This window comes from Capra hircus, chromosome 17, assembly GCF_001704415.2.
Source record: "Capra hircus breed San Clemente chromosome 17, ASM170441v1, whole genome shotgun sequence".
Taxonomy (NCBI): Eukaryota; Metazoa; Chordata; class Mammalia; order Artiodactyla; family Bovidae; genus Capra; species Capra hircus.
In genome coordinates, this window is record NC_030824.1 from 19,187,955 (window position 1) to 19,203,974 (window position 16,020).

The 16,020-nt window shown below is 41.8% G+C and overlaps 1 protein-coding gene across 1 annotated transcript in view; it reads left to right on the forward strand.

Moving 5' to 3' along the window:
• The window catches only part of TCTN2 (tectonic family member 2), a 28,698-nt gene continuing 13,157 nt past the window's right edge, over positions 480-16,020 (forward strand). The window contains exons 1-11 of the mRNA XM_005691349.3: positions 480-687; positions 854-961; positions 1,392-1,468; positions 2,757-2,952; positions 4,915-5,015; positions 9,991-10,181; positions 11,230-11,356; positions 12,329-12,470; positions 12,692-12,757; positions 14,297-14,431; positions 14,683-14,760. Coding sequence (XP_005691406.2) covers positions 606-687; positions 854-961; positions 1,392-1,468; positions 2,757-2,952; positions 4,915-5,015; positions 9,991-10,181; positions 11,230-11,356; positions 12,329-12,470; positions 12,692-12,757; positions 14,297-14,431; positions 14,683-14,760 — 1,303 coding nt within the window. The 5' untranslated portion in view covers positions 480-605. The remainder of the gene's footprint in view (positions 688-853; positions 962-1,391; positions 1,469-2,756; positions 2,953-4,914; positions 5,016-9,990; positions 10,182-11,229; positions 11,357-12,328; positions 12,471-12,691; positions 12,758-14,296; positions 14,432-14,682; positions 14,761-16,020) is intronic.

Below are 16,020 nucleotides of genomic sequence, written 5' to 3' on the forward strand. Positions count from 1 at the left end.
CTCCTGTCCCACTCTGCAACTCCGCGGACTGCAGCACGCCAGGCTTCCCTGTCCTTCACTGTCTCACTCTGTGTGGTAGAAACACAAAACCTCTGAAAAACGGAGAATAATAAAAACAATACAACAGAACAATTACAGCGCTGCAACTTCACCCCCTTTTTGTCCCTCCCCCCAAATTCTCATAAAAAATCAAGTTTAAAAGTTGCTTGTTTAGAACCCAGTGCCTGCGGCCTCGCATTTGCATTAACTCCAGAATGACTGAATTAACTCCATGTTGGAGAAACTCGGGGTTTTAAACTAGACGCGGACTCCTACTTTTTCGTGATACTTTACATGGAGTGATGCCGCTAGAAGGACCTAAGGCCTGTGGCAGGGCTAGGCTGCTGCGGATGGGTTTGAGGGCGGGCTCTCTCTGCTCGTGATTGGTCCAATCACGGCTCGCCTTTCGTCAGACCGGCGGCCGATTGGTGGTTGCCATAGCTCCAGGCGTTCGCTTGACAAGATGGTGGCGGCCAGGCCTCCCGGGCAGTGCTTCCGAGGCCCCGCGCTTCCAGTCTTCTAAGGCGGGCGCAGCCCTGTTGTGCAGGCCCGGCGAGCCCCCAGGCATGCGTTTGTCGCCGCCGGTCCCTTTGCTTTTGGGACTCCTCCTTCTGCAAGGCGTCTTGAGGCCGCTGAGGGGAGATCTGGGTGTGTAAGGCGGGGCAGGGGCCTGCAAGACGGGGATGAGGGAGAGGACGATTCTTGAGGCCAAATCTGGGACTGCAGCCAAAGCTGCGGAAGACACCGCAAAGAAAGCCATCACCCAGCGGTTCTGCAGCTATTAACTCCTCCTTGTCCCTTTCTTCCCTCCTAGTTTTCATTCCTTCTGTCATCCGCATGTCCGGCCCTGTGGTCAGCGCGTCTCTGGTCGGAGGCACCGAGGATGTGACTGTGTCCCTGACCCAGCTGCGGGACGAGATGGGTAAAGAGCCTGTGGGGAGGGAGGAGGTTGGACCAGCTTCAGGCCGCGCAAGAAGCCTGGCCAGGTGGCATCCTCTGAGTCCCTTGGCGCTGTCCCCTGCAAAGTCGGGATGGGGGCTGCTGTGGACCAGAGGACCAACAGACAGGATAAGTAAAAGAAAGCTTGAAATTACAAGTTAGCATTCACTGAGCTATCCCATGAACTTAAATACATCACCTCATTTTCCTAATAAGAACAGTAATGTCTTTTAGTTCCTTTTAACAAATGAAGACACTGAAGTTCAGAGAGGTTGTCACAGGTCGAAAGTCACACAGCTTGCAAAGAGTCCAGTCCTAGGCTTGGAAAGGTGTTCCATCCTAGGAAATCTGACTCCAGAGTGCATACCTTGGTGGCTGAGCGATACTCTGTTGCATTCTAATCTCTCCTGTAGGTTTATTGCCAGTCCCCACCTGTGGCGAGCTGAACAATGAGACAGGAGACTGGAGTTTGACTGTCACCCCGACTGTGGTAAGGCCAGAGGTGGAAACCTTCTCAGTAGCATCTGTGGAGTCCTGCATCTGGTGCTCCTGCAGTGTTGCTTTTTTCTCTCTCTCTTTTTGACTGCGCCCAGCAGCTTATAGGGTCTTAGTTCCCTGAGCAGGGATTGATTGAACTTGGACCAAGGCGGTGAAAGCGCCGAGTCCTAACCACTGAACCTCCAGGGAACTTCCCCTGCAGTGTTCTTTTAATCAAACAAGATAGAACTTAGTGCTTGGAACCACCGTGAAACTGTGGGCTATCTGATCCTGTAGGCACTCATTCAGCCCAGAGGTTCTTGGACGAGTTTCAAGAAGCTTGTGAGGGAATTCCCTGGTGGTGCCATGGTTAGAACAACATGCTGTCGCTGCCAAGGGCCCAGGTTCATTCCCAGGTTGGGGAACTAAGATCTCACAAACTGCATGGCACAGGCAAAAAAAAAAAAAAAGCTGTGAACTCTCTAAAATTGTGTATAAAGTTATGTGTGTGTGCATTTTTTTCTGATGAGAGGCTTTCCAGCTTCTGTCAGATTATCAAATGAACCTGTGACTCAGAAGACCTTCATGAATTGCTGGTCTCACCCAACTCTGGGCTTATGTGTAAGCACACTGAAGCCTGGAGAAATGAAATATTTTCCACTTAATAGATACTTCATAGAGTGCCTAGTATCTGCAAAACATCAACTCCGAACATAAAAGAGACAGACAGATTTTTCTTGCACCCTAGGAACCAGGGCCTGTTCCATGGACTTTTATTTGTGTGTATTTAATCTCCTGCTGGTAGGATAATAAAGGTGCCAGACAAATACCTTAATCAGGCCTGTGTTCAGCTTTCTCTAAACAGCCAAAGGGCTTTCCAGGTGGCTCAGTGGTAAAGAATCCACCTGCCAATGCAGGAGACCTGGGCTCAGTCCCTGGGTCGGGAAGATCCCCTAGAGAAGGAAATGGCAACCCACTCCAGTATTCTTGCCTGGAGAATCCCATGGACAGAGACTCCTGCTGGGCTACAGTCCATGGAGTCACAAAAGTTGGACACAACTTGGTGACCAAACAACAAGCAGCCACAACTTGTTTGCTTGTATATTAAGCTGAGGATTAGGACTCGGGGCCTATGTACTGCTGTAGGTTTACAGGGTAAAATTGAGCAGAATGATGTCATCCTTGGTCCAGTTTGCCTTTTATGAAAGGAATGGAGGCAGATTGAGCTTACTTAACCTTATGTGTTCTTATAGATGCCGTTTTGAGTCACCATATAAAGTACAGTGATATTTTCCTTTCAGAATTCATTGGAAGTGACCGTGAGGTTGAAGAGGGATCTGCAGTCATGTTCCTCTAATGAGACAGATCCCTTCCTGGAGGCCCCATGTATTGTCCAAACTCTTCTTGTTTCAGCCTTTCATAATACATCCTGTTTAGCACATCTGCTCATTCATGTGGAAATTTATGCCAACTCCTCTCTGGGCCAAAATGCATCAGGCAAGTAAAGTCTCCGACTATCAAAATGTTTACTGCAGACGTTTGAATGTAAGTGTGTGCCATGCAGTTTGTGTGCTTCGCTCTTGAGTCTGTCTTGCTTTCCTAAACTTATTTTTCTTTTGTTTAATTTTCTAATTTTAACAGTTTCCAGGGAATTCCCTGGTGGTCCAGTGATTTAGGGCTCCTCACTTTGAATTCAAGGGGCATGGGTTCGATCCCTGGTTGGGGAATTAAGATCCCATAAGCCACACAGCATGGCCAAAAAAGAAAACTATTAAGCCCAGGAGGGCTTAATAGTAACTGTACCACTCAAAGCAGCAACTTTTTTTTCTTTTAAAAAATATTCTTAAATATAGTTAGGTAATATTTCAGAATGTCCTTGTACAAATAGCCAAACTTAGGAAAATTAGAGTCTGTGTATATTGGTAATTATGAGATGTCCACTCTGACCCCATGAAGGTATGAAAAATTTTGCACCCAGTCAGACAGAGATCAGAACAAGAAAAAAGATGGAAGGACAGCCAGGAGGTAAGCGGTATGCTTGGTAACAAGGAAGCTAGCCAACAATGTGGGCGACGTATAGATAGATTCACAAATATCTATCTATATATCACATAGTAAAACCCTATTCTAAAGTGCCTTGCTTATGTCTCATGGATTTGATTATACTGAGGGTCAAACCCTTACCCTTGTGACATGGTCTCTTATGCGGACTTTCTTGTTCTTGATATCACTGGCATACTAGGGTTCTACTATATTATAGCATAGAATATATAATAGTTGTTCTTTAGAAGCTTCAGTTATCCTGTTATTGAAGTTGACTGATACATAGAGTTTACGTAAATAGTCACGTACATAGCTTTCCAACTGTTAGTCTCTGGATTCTGAATTAGGAGGCTAAAATGTAATATAACATATTCCTTTTCCAGTCAGTGTGAAAATTACTAATTTCCCCCACCCTTGAACCAGAATCAGGATGTGAAAATTTGCATTCACAGTGTGATGGGACTTGAGGTTGAGTGTGTAGCTCAGTTAAATGAGATTTTGTGGAGAGATGGCTTCTAGATAAACTGAAATGTCACCATGGCTTCAGATTTTTTTTTTTTAATTGTGGTATAGTTCCTTTAGAAGGTTGTACAACAGAGTGAATTAGCTATGTGTATAGATACAACCCCCTGCTCTTGGGTCTCCCTTCCCACTCATCTAGTCGCCACAGAGCGCCGAGCTGAGCTCCCTGTGCTTTGTAGCAGGTTCCCACTAGCTATCAGTTTTACACGTGGCAGTGGGCATACCCACTCCCAATTCCCCCACCTTCCACGTCCACACATTTGTTCCCTTCATCTTCATCTCTATTTCTGCCCTGAAAATAGGTTCACCTGTATCATTTTTCTAGATTCTACATACATGCGTTCATATACAATATTTGTTTTTCTCTTTATGACTTAGTTGACTCTGTATGACAGACTCTGTCCATCTGCATTACTGCAAATGACCCCATTTTGTTCATGTCTGAGTAATATTTCATTGTATGTACCACGTCTTCTTTATTCATCTGTCAATGGACATTTAGGTCATGGCTTCAGGTTTATCTGTTGAAAGAGGTAATGGATTTGGAGGAGTGAATGCTAAAAATCAGTCTGTGTTATGAAAGGAGTTGGGCAGTGTATTGAAAAATCAGTGCATTGCATCTGTCTTAACTTGCAAATCTTAGTGACTTGATCATCTTCAAGATCAACTGTGACTTCTTCAGTTTGTATAACTAGGACCTTCTCTTCTATTTGGGTTTTTGTTGGAGAAGTAGATGCAGGCCTCAGTAGATATAGCCCATCTCAGGGACACCTTGATGTGGAATACTGGTAATGGTGATTTGTAGTACAACTCAGCTTTCTTTGAGTGTCTAAAATGTGGCCATGTCTCATCAGTGTTTCACAGCTGAACTTCTCTGTTGTTTGTACTTTTCAGAAAATGTGACTGTCATTCCTAACCAGGTGTATCAGCCCCTTGGTCCTTGCCCTTGTAATTTGACAGCGGAGGCCTGTGACATTCGCTGCTGCTGTGACCAGGTATGGTCTTTCTGATTATTGGGTGCAAAACTGTGGTACCTGATAGCATGTGGAGGGCACCAGCAGGTCCCCATCAACAGCATTTTAGCGCGTGGTCTTTCAGAAGCTGAGATTGTATGCCATGTTTTCCAATTGAGTGTTTTCTTATCTAGCCTTTTCAGCCTAGTTTGTGGACAAAGGACTTTCCAGGTGACGGTAGTGGTAAAGAATCCACCTGCCGGTGCAGGAGATACAAGGGACACGGGTTCAATCCCTGGATCAGGAAGATCCCCTGGCATAGGAAATGGCAACCCACTCCAGTACTCTTGCCTGGAAAATTCCATGGACAGACGAGCCTGGTGGGCTACAGTTCATGGAGCTGCAGAGAGTTGCACATGACTGAGTGACTAAGCAGCAATTGCAGACAAAAAAAAAAATGTGTCTGTTTGAATAAAGTCCTGATTGTGATGATACTGAGAGGATGATTTTAATGTCTTACTTGGAAGCCTTTAAAAAAATATAAAAAGGAGAGAAAAATAGATATTTTAAGTGATTTTTTTTTTTTTAGTAAATTTAACCATCGCAATAATCTAATTTGAGGATGTTTCCAGCACCCCCGAAAAGAAGCCATGTGTCCATTTGCAGTCACTCTCATGCCCATCATCCCCAGACTGTTTTATGTTTGTTTGTTTTCACTAGAAATTAAGTATATTTATTTATCTGGGTATAGTTGATTTGCAAATTATGTAAATTTCAGGTGTATAACATAGTTACAATTTTTAAACGTTATACTCCGTTTATAGTTATTATTATAAAATATTGGCTGTATTCCTTGGGCTGTACAATAGTATATGCTTGTAGCTTATTTATTTTATACGTAGTCATTTGTACCTCTTCATCCCCTACTCCTGTGTTGCCCCCTGCCCCACCCCTCTCGCCACTGGTGACCACTGGTTTGTTCTCTGTTTCTGTGAGTCTGCTTCTTTTCTGTTATTTTCACTAGTGTGTTTTCCCAGGTCACTATTAATCTACTTTCTGTGTCTGTGGCTTTACCTCTTTTGGACATTGCATGTAAATGGAATCCTTCAGTCTGTAGGATTTGTGTCTGGCTTCTTTTTTTTTTTAATATTTATTCCGCTGTGCCAGGTCTTGGTTGCCTCATGTGGGGTCTAGTTCCCTGACCAGGGATTGGCCCTCTGCACTGGGAGCCTGGAGTCTTGGCCACTGGACCAGCAAGGAAGTCCCTGTGTCTGGCATCTTTTGCCCAGCATCATGCTTTCAAGGGTCACCTGCATTGTGGCATGTGTTAGTGTTCCATTCCTTTTTATGGCCGAATCATCTTCTGTTGTGTAGATATATCACAGAGTGCTTAACCATTTATCAAGTGAGGACGTTTAGGTTGTTTTCACTTTTTGGCTACTATGAAGAATGCCTCTGTGATACAAGAATATAAACCTGTATACAAGTTTCTGTTTGGACGTGTGTTTCCATTTCTCTTGGTTACGTTACCTAGGCTTGGAATTGCTTTGTCACATGGTAACTGCATGTTTAACCTTTTAGGGAACTGTTTTTCTTCTTTTTGGGTGAGCCACATAGCTAGTAGGATCTTAATTCCCTGATTGGGGATTGAACCTGTGTCCTTGGCAATGAAAATGAGTCCTAACCCCTGGACTGCCAGGGAATTCCCTTGAGGAACTGTTTTTTCAAAGTAGCTACATTATTTCACATTCCCATCAGCAGTGTATAAGGGTTGTAATTTTCTATGATGTCACCAACAATGGCTATAATAATCTTGATTACAGCCTTCCTTGAGGGTGTGAAGTGGCATTTCATTGTTATTTTGATCCATATTTCTCTAGTGGCAAATGATGTTGACCATCTTTTTAAAGGCTTATTGAATGTTTATATGTCTTCTTTGAAGAAATGTCTGTTGAGACCCTTTGGCCAGTTTTTAATTAGGTTGTCTTTTTGTTGTTTAATTTTGTTGTTAAATTAAATTGTCTTTTGTTTTTAAAGTTCACTATGCACTCTGGATTCTAGTCCCTTATCAGATATATGATATGCCAAAGACTTCTCCTACTTGTCTAGGAAGTCCATTTTCCTGTTGGTGTTCTTTGAAGCCCAAAAGTTTTAATTCGATAAAGTCCACTTTATCAATTTTTTTCTTCCAGTTTTCAATTCAGTTCAGTTGCTCAGTTGTGTCTGACTCTGCGACCCCATTAACTGCAGCACACCAGGCCTCCCTGTCCATCACCAACTTCTGGAGTTTATTCAAACTCGTGTCCGTTGAGTCGGTGATGCCACCCAACCATCTCATCCTCTGTTGTTCCCTTCTGCTGCCTTCAGTCTTTCCCAGCATCAGCGTCTTTTCAAATGAGTCAGTTCTTCACATCAGGTGGCCAAAGTATTAGAGTTTCAGCTTCATCATCAGTCCTTCCATTGACTGTTCAGGGCTGATTTCCTTTAGGATGGACTGGTTGGATCTCCTTGCAGTCCAAGGGACTCTCAAATGTTTTCCAACACCACAGTTCAAAAGCATCAATTCTTCAGCACTCAGCTTTCTTTATAGTCCAACTCTTACATCCATACATGACTATTGGAAAACCACAGCTTTGACTAGATGGACCTTTGTTGGCAGTTTTTTTTTTTTTTGGCAGTTTTATTGTGATATAATTGACACAGTCACTGTACAAGTTTAAGGTTTAAAGTATGGTTATTTGACTTACATACATCATGAAGTGGTATCACAGTAAGTTTGATGAACATCTATCATCTCATATAGACACAAAATTAAAGAAATAGATGGAGGAGGAATGGCAACCAACTCCAGTATTCTCGCCGGGAAAATCCCATAGACAGAGGACCCTGGCAGGCTACTGGCAGTCCATGGGGTCGCAAAGAGTCAGGCATGACTGAGTGTCTGTACACACGCACATGCATTCTGAAATCCAATACAGACCCATTTAGAGCTGTGTATATATGCCTGTCGGAGAAGGCAATGGCACCCCACTCCAGTACTCTTGCCTGGAAAATCCCACGGGCGGAGGAGCCTGGGGGGCTGCAGTCCATGGGGTCGCGAAGAGTCGGACACGACTGAGCGACTTCACTTTCACTTTTCACTTTCATGCATTGGAGAAGGAAATGGCACCCCACTCCAGTACTCTTGCCTGGAAAATCCCATGGGCAGAGGGGCCTGGCAGGCTGTAGTCCATGGCATCGCAAAGAGTCAGGCATGGCTGAGCATCTGTACACATGCACGTGCATTCTGGAATCCAATACAGACCCATTTAGAGCTGTGTATATATGCCTATGTTGTAGGTGAGGAACTTTCATTCCTGTTATAGTTTACAGAACGCATGGTTTACAATAGATTTCTAGAATTTAAAAATATTTTAAAATCAATTTGGAGAGGATTTAGTTTTCTGAAAACTAAACGTATTTTTTTCTCTCTTGACCTTGAACTACTTGAACTCTGTGGTTTTCCAGTTCACTTACCATTTTGAGGAATGTGGCCTATACACACTGCTATATTTGAAAAGGATAACCAACAAGGACCTACTGTGTAGCACAGGGAACTCTGCTCAATGTTATCTGACAGCCTGGATGGGAGGGGAGTCTGGAGGAGAATAGATACATATTTATGTATGGCTGAGTCCCTTTGCTGTTCTCCTAAAACTATCACAGCAGTGTTAATCAGCTATACTCCAATATAAAATAAAACGTTTTTTTAAAAAAAGGACAAAAAGAAATAGAAAATTTTATTTGTGATGAGAACTCTTAGAATTTGCTCTCTTAGCAGCTTGCATATAGTCTACAGCAGTGTTAATTATATTGTCCTTGTAGATTACATCCTTAGTGTGTACTTAAAAGAGGAAATTTGTACCTTTTGACCTCTTTCATCTAATTCTCCCTCCCTTTTTTCCAGTTTTTGGTCATTGTTGTTGTTTATGCTTTTGGTGTCATTTCTAAGAATCCATTGTCTAATTCCAGATCAAATACATATTTTTAATTTTTATTTTTTAAATTAATTTTAATTGGAGGATAGTTGCTTTACAATGTTGTGTTAGTTTCTACTGTACAGCAAAGTGAATTGGCTCTATGTGTATACATATATCCCCTCCTTTTTGGATTTCCTTCCCATTTAGGTCACCACAGAGTATTGAGTAAAGTTCCCTGTGCTCTACCTAGGTTCTCGTTAGTTTTCCATTTTATCCGTAGTCTCAATAGTGTGTATGTCAGTGCCGATCTCCCAGTTCATCCTGCCTCCCCTTTTCCCCATTGGTGTGCATACGTGTGTTCTCTACCTCTGTGTCTCTAGTTTTTCTTTGCAAATAGGTTCCTCTGGGTCTTTTTTCTAGATTCTACATATGTGCATTAATATATGATATTTATTTTTCTTTTCCTGACTGACTTCACTCTGCATAACAGGCTCTAGGTCCATCCGAATAAAGTGACTTCTTGATGATACCAATCGGGTCGTGATATAACAAGAATGATTCAAGGATTCTTCTGGAATTGTCCTTAGATTTCTCTGGACTAGGAATTTGAACGCTGCTGCTGCTGAGTGGCTAAGTTGTGTCCGACTCTTTGCGACCCCATGGACTGTAGCCCGCCAGGCTCGTCTGTCCATGGGATTTCCCAGGCAAGAATACTGGCGTGAGTGGTGATGCCAGTTGAAAATTCTCTACCTGTGGTCTATTTCATATTACCTTTTCTTTTTCTCATCTTATTTGTAAGCATATCTTAGGTCCCCAGTTAAGATGTAAATGCTGTGAAGGTCTGAAGTTCCTGACTTGGAGCCTCGTAGGGAGATGACTTGCTGTGACTTGCTGTGAGCGCAAACACTCTTAGCCTGGAGGCCAGCTATTTGTTTCCTGCTTCCTGTACTGCGTCCTGCTGGTCTCCACAGCAAGTGCATCATGCTGGCCAGGAGATCCTGACAGTGGGCAGAGGGGGGATTTAATCTTCTCTGAGCTCCTCTACGTCTTCTTTCCAGGAATGCTCATCAGATTTAACAGCACTGTTCAGGGAGTCCTGTTTCCCTGGTGTTTTCGGAGGAGATGTTAATCCTCCCTTTGATCAGCTCTGCTCCGTGCAGATGGCACATGGAGTCCCCGACTGGTTTCCATTCCTGTGTGTGCAGCTCGCCAACTCACCCTTCCTCGGGTACTTCTACCATGGTTCCATGTAAGTGTCCGAAGGGCACCCCGGGAGAGGGGTGTGCACCCAGGTGGCCCTGGAATATGGCCATGTCCTCCTCAGGACCTCTCCAGAGGCTCCATGCTTCAATCCCTCCATTCTAGATTCAATTCTAGGTTTCACATATTAAGTTTATTTTGTGTTAAGTATTTGAAAGAGCTGGTTGTTGTTCAGTCACTAAGTCATGTTCAACTCTCTGTGACCCCATGAACTGTAACATGCCAGGCTTCCCTGTCCTGTACTATCTCCCAGAGTTTGCTCAAACTCATGTCCATTGAGTTGATGATGCCATCCAGCCATCTCATCATCTGTTGCTCCCATCTCCTTCTGCCCTCAATCTTTCCCAGCATCAAGGTCTTTTCCAGTGAGTTGGCTCTTTGCCTCAGGTGGCCAAAGTACTGGAGCTTCAGCTTTAGCAGCAGTCCTTCCAATGAGTATTCAGGGCTGGTTTCCTTTAGGATTGACTGGATTGATCTCCTTGCGGTCCAAGGGACTCTCAAGAGTCTTTTCTAGAACCACAGTTCTAAAGCATGAGTTCTTCTGTGCTTAGCCTCCTTTATGGACCAGCTCTCACATCCGTACATGACTACTGAAAAAACCATAGCTTCGACTATAAGGCCCTTTGTTGGCAAAGTCATGTCTCTAGGTTTGTCATGTCTTTTCTTCCAAGGAGCAAGCGTCTTTTAATTTCATGGCTACCGTCACAATCCACAGTGATTTTGGAGCCCTCACTGAAAAGAAATTGATACCACAAATGGTTAATAGCGATTCTCTGGGTTGGGGGAAAGAGTGATGGGCTCATGGGGGGCTTTAACTTTCTGTCTTTTACATTTCTGTCTTGTTGACATTCTAAAGCAACTTTGTTATTAGCGTTGAAGTAAGACTCATGGAACATAAATTAACCATTAACTACTTTAAAACGCACAGTTCAGTGGCATTTAGTACAAATATGATTTTGATAATTTAAAAAGCAGAGAAAAAATTTAAAAGAATTGCTTTTATCACGTTAATGGTGGTTTCTCTTGTTGATTTGCAGTTCCTCTGGACATCAAGTTTCCTTTGACATGTACTTGCATACTGATCTAAAAGACTTTTCAGACTTTGGTTACAAACAAGGAGACCCCGTTATGACAGTAGATAAGGCATATTTTACTATTCCGCAGGTAATCCTTTCAGTTTTAATATGCCAGAGGCTTTTTCTCACTTTCCCCTTCCTCTTACTAATTTAACTCATGTTATTCTAAAAAAAAATCTCTTCCTCAGCCATTTAAGGTCTCTGGATTGTGTTTTTTTCTTTTGATAGTCACTCTTAAATCAATCTGTCTTTGCTAAATCTCAGAGTGAACTTACTAAATAAAACCAAAAGACTGTCTAGAAGTTTCCATGGACATAACTATCATTTCTCACTTGTATTAGTTTAACAGCCAATACTTTTAAAATTTTATTTATTTTTTATTGAAGTATATTTGGCTTATGGTATTGTGTTAATTAAATATTAAATAGAATTTTGAAAAATATTTTAAGACTCGAGTTTTATGTGAAATCTTAACTTTATTAAGTTCAACATTGTGAGGAAAAAGTATTTATGGGAAGAAGACATGGGAGGCTAAACTGTTTCTCTTTACTATCCATATGAATCCATTCTTACGGCTTTAACAAAAATGCATTTGTAATGAGGGAGAGAAAATGAAGTTGAGGGACCCTCTCTGGCAGTCCGGTGGTTAAGACTCTGCAGCTTCCGCTGCAGGGGACGCAGGTTCCCTCCCTGGCTGGGGGAACTAAGATCCTGTATGCTGCCTGGAATGGCCAAAAAGTGAAAAAACAAAAAACAACAGAAAAGAAACTGAAGCTGAATGTAATCATGTTTCTGCAAAGTAAATGATGCAGAGCAGGGAATTTTCCTTAGAAACTGTGCTTACTGTGGCCCTGCAGCCGGTGGCTTCCAGAGTTTGATTAGCAAGTCAAGTAGATACTCTGCTCAAGTCAGTTAACTAGTGAATGCCCTAGCCTTTGTTGGAGCTAACCCAGCAGTAGAAGCAGGCTGCAGAAAGGATGCTTTTCCAAGACACTGATCTCTTTTTTTATGATCAGAAAGGAGATCATAAATCTGTCTGCTTTCTCCCCCCGGCCCTCAGGTGTCCCTGGCTGGGCAGTGTGTGCACAACGCTCCTGTGGCCTTCCTGCAGAATTTTGATGTTCAGTGCGTTACTAACCTGGAGGAGTACCTAGAACGAGATGGAATTACCAGTGCAAAGATAAAGAATGGTGCTATGGGAGGTAAGTTATGTCCATTTGAGTATGGACCTTAGATGCCAATTAGATGCCAAGAATAGTGGGTTGTTTGATGGTGTTTGGGGAGTGGAGGGGAGCTGAGTAGTTGGCGTACAGGGCAGGCATAGGCACTGTATTTGTTTGGCAAACTTTCATTTTCGTAGGTAAATGTGAACATGTAAGGTTCATGTACTCCTATGGAAGTTCATTTATGTATGTTTTTTCAGGCATAGTTACACCGAAAGTAATCTATGAGGAAGCAACTGACTTAGACAGATTCATCACCAATACAGGTATTTTAATGTTATACTTTTATACCATTTCTATGGAAATATATATCATTTCTCACACGGAATATGTACAGTAAGTCCCTATATACGAACCTTCAAGTTTTGAACTTTGCAAGATGCAAACACGTGTTCCACCACCATCAGGCCTGAGTGAAATTTCATCTTGTCCTTCGTCTCCTATTGCTGACGATCCTATAGCTCTACCATCTCCCAGCTCCTCTCCCTCCTTGCCAGGCCCTGTATGCCAGCTCTGGTACTGCACTTTTCAAGGTCCTGTACTGAAGGATTAGAAATGTTTTCTTCATTTTTTGTGTTTGTTTTCAATGTATTATTTGTGTGAAAACTATTATTAACCTATCACAGTACAGAGCCAATTGCATCAGCTGGGTGCCTAGGCTAACCGTGTTGGACTTACAAACATGCCCTTGGAATGGAACTAGTTCGTATGCAGGAGACTTACTGTAGTCCCAGAGCAGAACACATTTTCATTAAGAATTTTAGGAGATTTGTAGTTGTTAGAGAAATATCCCACTAGCATTTTGCTTGTTCCTTGTTCTGTCTTGACTTACTGTGGAGTAACATCTGTGACCTTGAACCCAATCCTTCTCAGTCCTGGATTATGTGGGTTCCAGGGTCCCTCCTTGTTCTCTGGGTGTGTGGGCTTTTTCTTAAGTGTTTTTCAGAGAGTTAAAGGGTTCTTTAGGACCCAGCATTTTCACTTCTTGCTTGCTTTTCTTTTTCCAGTCATTAAACTCTGTTATTGTAATGCAGCCAACTAAAGTACATAGAATTTGGCCAATATTACCAGGACTTTTGTTTTTCCATGAAAGATACTACTTGTGTTTCTTTTCAATGTGTTATAATTCTTGGAACTTACTCTTTCCTTCCATTAGCTATTAGTACAATATAGTAGTGAACTAGACACCAGGCCCCTGTTCTTAAAGAGCTGACATTCTGTAATCTTTCCTTTAACAGATGTAATCTTTACCAGATATAATCTTTCTGTAATCTTGCATTTAACAGATACTCTTCCAAGCCCATGCTCTGCATTAGGCCATGAGCTGGGTACCAAGGAGGCTGAAATAAGATGAAAGCGACAGGGACTTTCCTGGTGGTCCAGTGGTTAAGACTCCATGCTCCCAATGCAGGGGGCCCAGATTTGATCCTTGGTCAAGGGACTGTGTCCCACATGGTGCAACTAAGAGTTCCCATGCCATAACTAAGACCCAAAGCAGCCAAATAAATGAATAAATAAGAAGTAAATATTTTTTAAAAAGGGAAGGGATGGAGCTCACTCAGTTTATTGGGATGGTGTGGAAAGAAGAGGTAGCTAATGCTGACTTGGGTGGAGATCTGAGGACAGCTTTTTGAGGAGGTGATGACCCTGCTGTGTAAAGGAATTGGGTCTGCAGGGCAGGGATGGGGGTGGGGGATGGCCACCCAGGCAGAGGGAACTGCCAATAATAGGCTTGAACCCAAAGAAGGTCTTTAATTTTTTTATTTTTAGGTCTTTAATTTATGTAAGTACTCTCTTATTTCCAGAAACACTTTTAAGTACTGGACCAGCCCCCAGGAACGTGAACGTGGAAGAACATTATATTTTCAGGTGGAATAATAATACAATCAGTGAAATAAACGTCAGAATTATTAGGGCAGAAATTAATGCCCAGCAGAAAGGTAACTTTGTGAAGGGCAGCAAGAATGCTTTTAATTTAAAGCGTTTTTTTTCTTTCTTCACGATTCTCATAATTATAACAGATAAACTAATTCAGACCTGTTTTTCTTATTTGTGTTTATGATTTAATCAGAAAACAGTGATTTTTTTTTTTTTTTGCATGTTGAAATGCAATTATAAGGTAAAGAAAACAACACTGTGGTGGATAATTTCTTAGTAAATTGGTGACATTATATTTTTATTTTATTTCTAGGAATCATGACACAGAGATTTACAGTGAAATTTTTAAGCTATAACAGTGGTAATGAACAGGAATGGTCTGGAAACCCAGGTGAGAGTGCATATCAATCACTGATCTTACAAACACATTTTAGTTTGACACTACTGTGCTATAACGATGACTGTAAGTAATTGTTTCCAATTTTAGTCTGTGACTCTGACCTTTCTCTTTTTCTCTTGTGACACTGTATTCTTTTCCTGCTAACACCTTACTTTTTTTTTTCACAAAGTGTTATATATAGTCATAGTTGTAAAGCTAAAACAGTCTTTCTCTTTAGCTACTGGTCTTTTTTTTAAATGAAATAATTTATTTGATCGATGTATAGTTGATTTACAGTGTTGTGTTACTTTCAGATATATAGCACAGTGACCCAGTTACACACACGTGTATATACTCCTCCCTCGTATTCCTTCCCACTGTGGTCTATCACAAGACACTGAATACAGATCCCTGTGATACACAGTAGGTCCCCACTGTTTATCTGTTTTGTGTATATAATTGTATCTCCTAATCTCAAACTCCTAATTCCTCCCTCCCTCCCTCTTTTTTTGTTTTTGGTGGGGGAGGGGTGAGGCTGTGCTCCGCCACCTCTGAGATCCTCGTTCCCTGATGAGGGATTGAACCTGGGCTTCAGCAGTGAGAGTGTGGAGTCTTAAACTTGATCGCCAGGGAACTCCATTACTGTTTTTCAACACGCAGTAATTAATCATGAAGGAACAACATTTTAAAACTTTTTAGTAACTTTTTGCTTTGCATGATCTTCAATATTTATATATACTAATTTAATTATACACAACTCTTTATATATATATTTTTTCCTTTTAAATAGGCTTTTAATGTTAGGGTTTATTGTTGGCTTTTAAGAGCAGACTCCTGGTTAAGTCAAGGTACTGTACAGAAGTTATGTAAAATCAGTATGGAAGTTCAATGTTGCTTTTCCTACTCGGTGATTTTGAAGAAATGAAGTAGTTCTAGTGAGACTTTTTTTTTTCTTTATTTTCTAAACTGCATGCCTATGGCCACCTAAGGCATTCCTCTATGTATTTATTGGCTACTACAGTATTTCTAGAGGTGTTTGGGACATTTCTTTAAATTATGTACACCCTAAATGTTGGTGTTTTGTGTGGATCACAAGTGCAGCATTCCTTAATTACTGCTGTTATAAGTCACAATTGTTATTTAAAGAATGACGTATGTACTGCATGAAGACATTATGACTTTTTTCTCTTAGTTTATATAAACTCCAAGGTAACTGAGGGGGAAGAAAAAAGAGACCAGGCTCCTGAAATTTAAGAATTTTTATGTCATTGA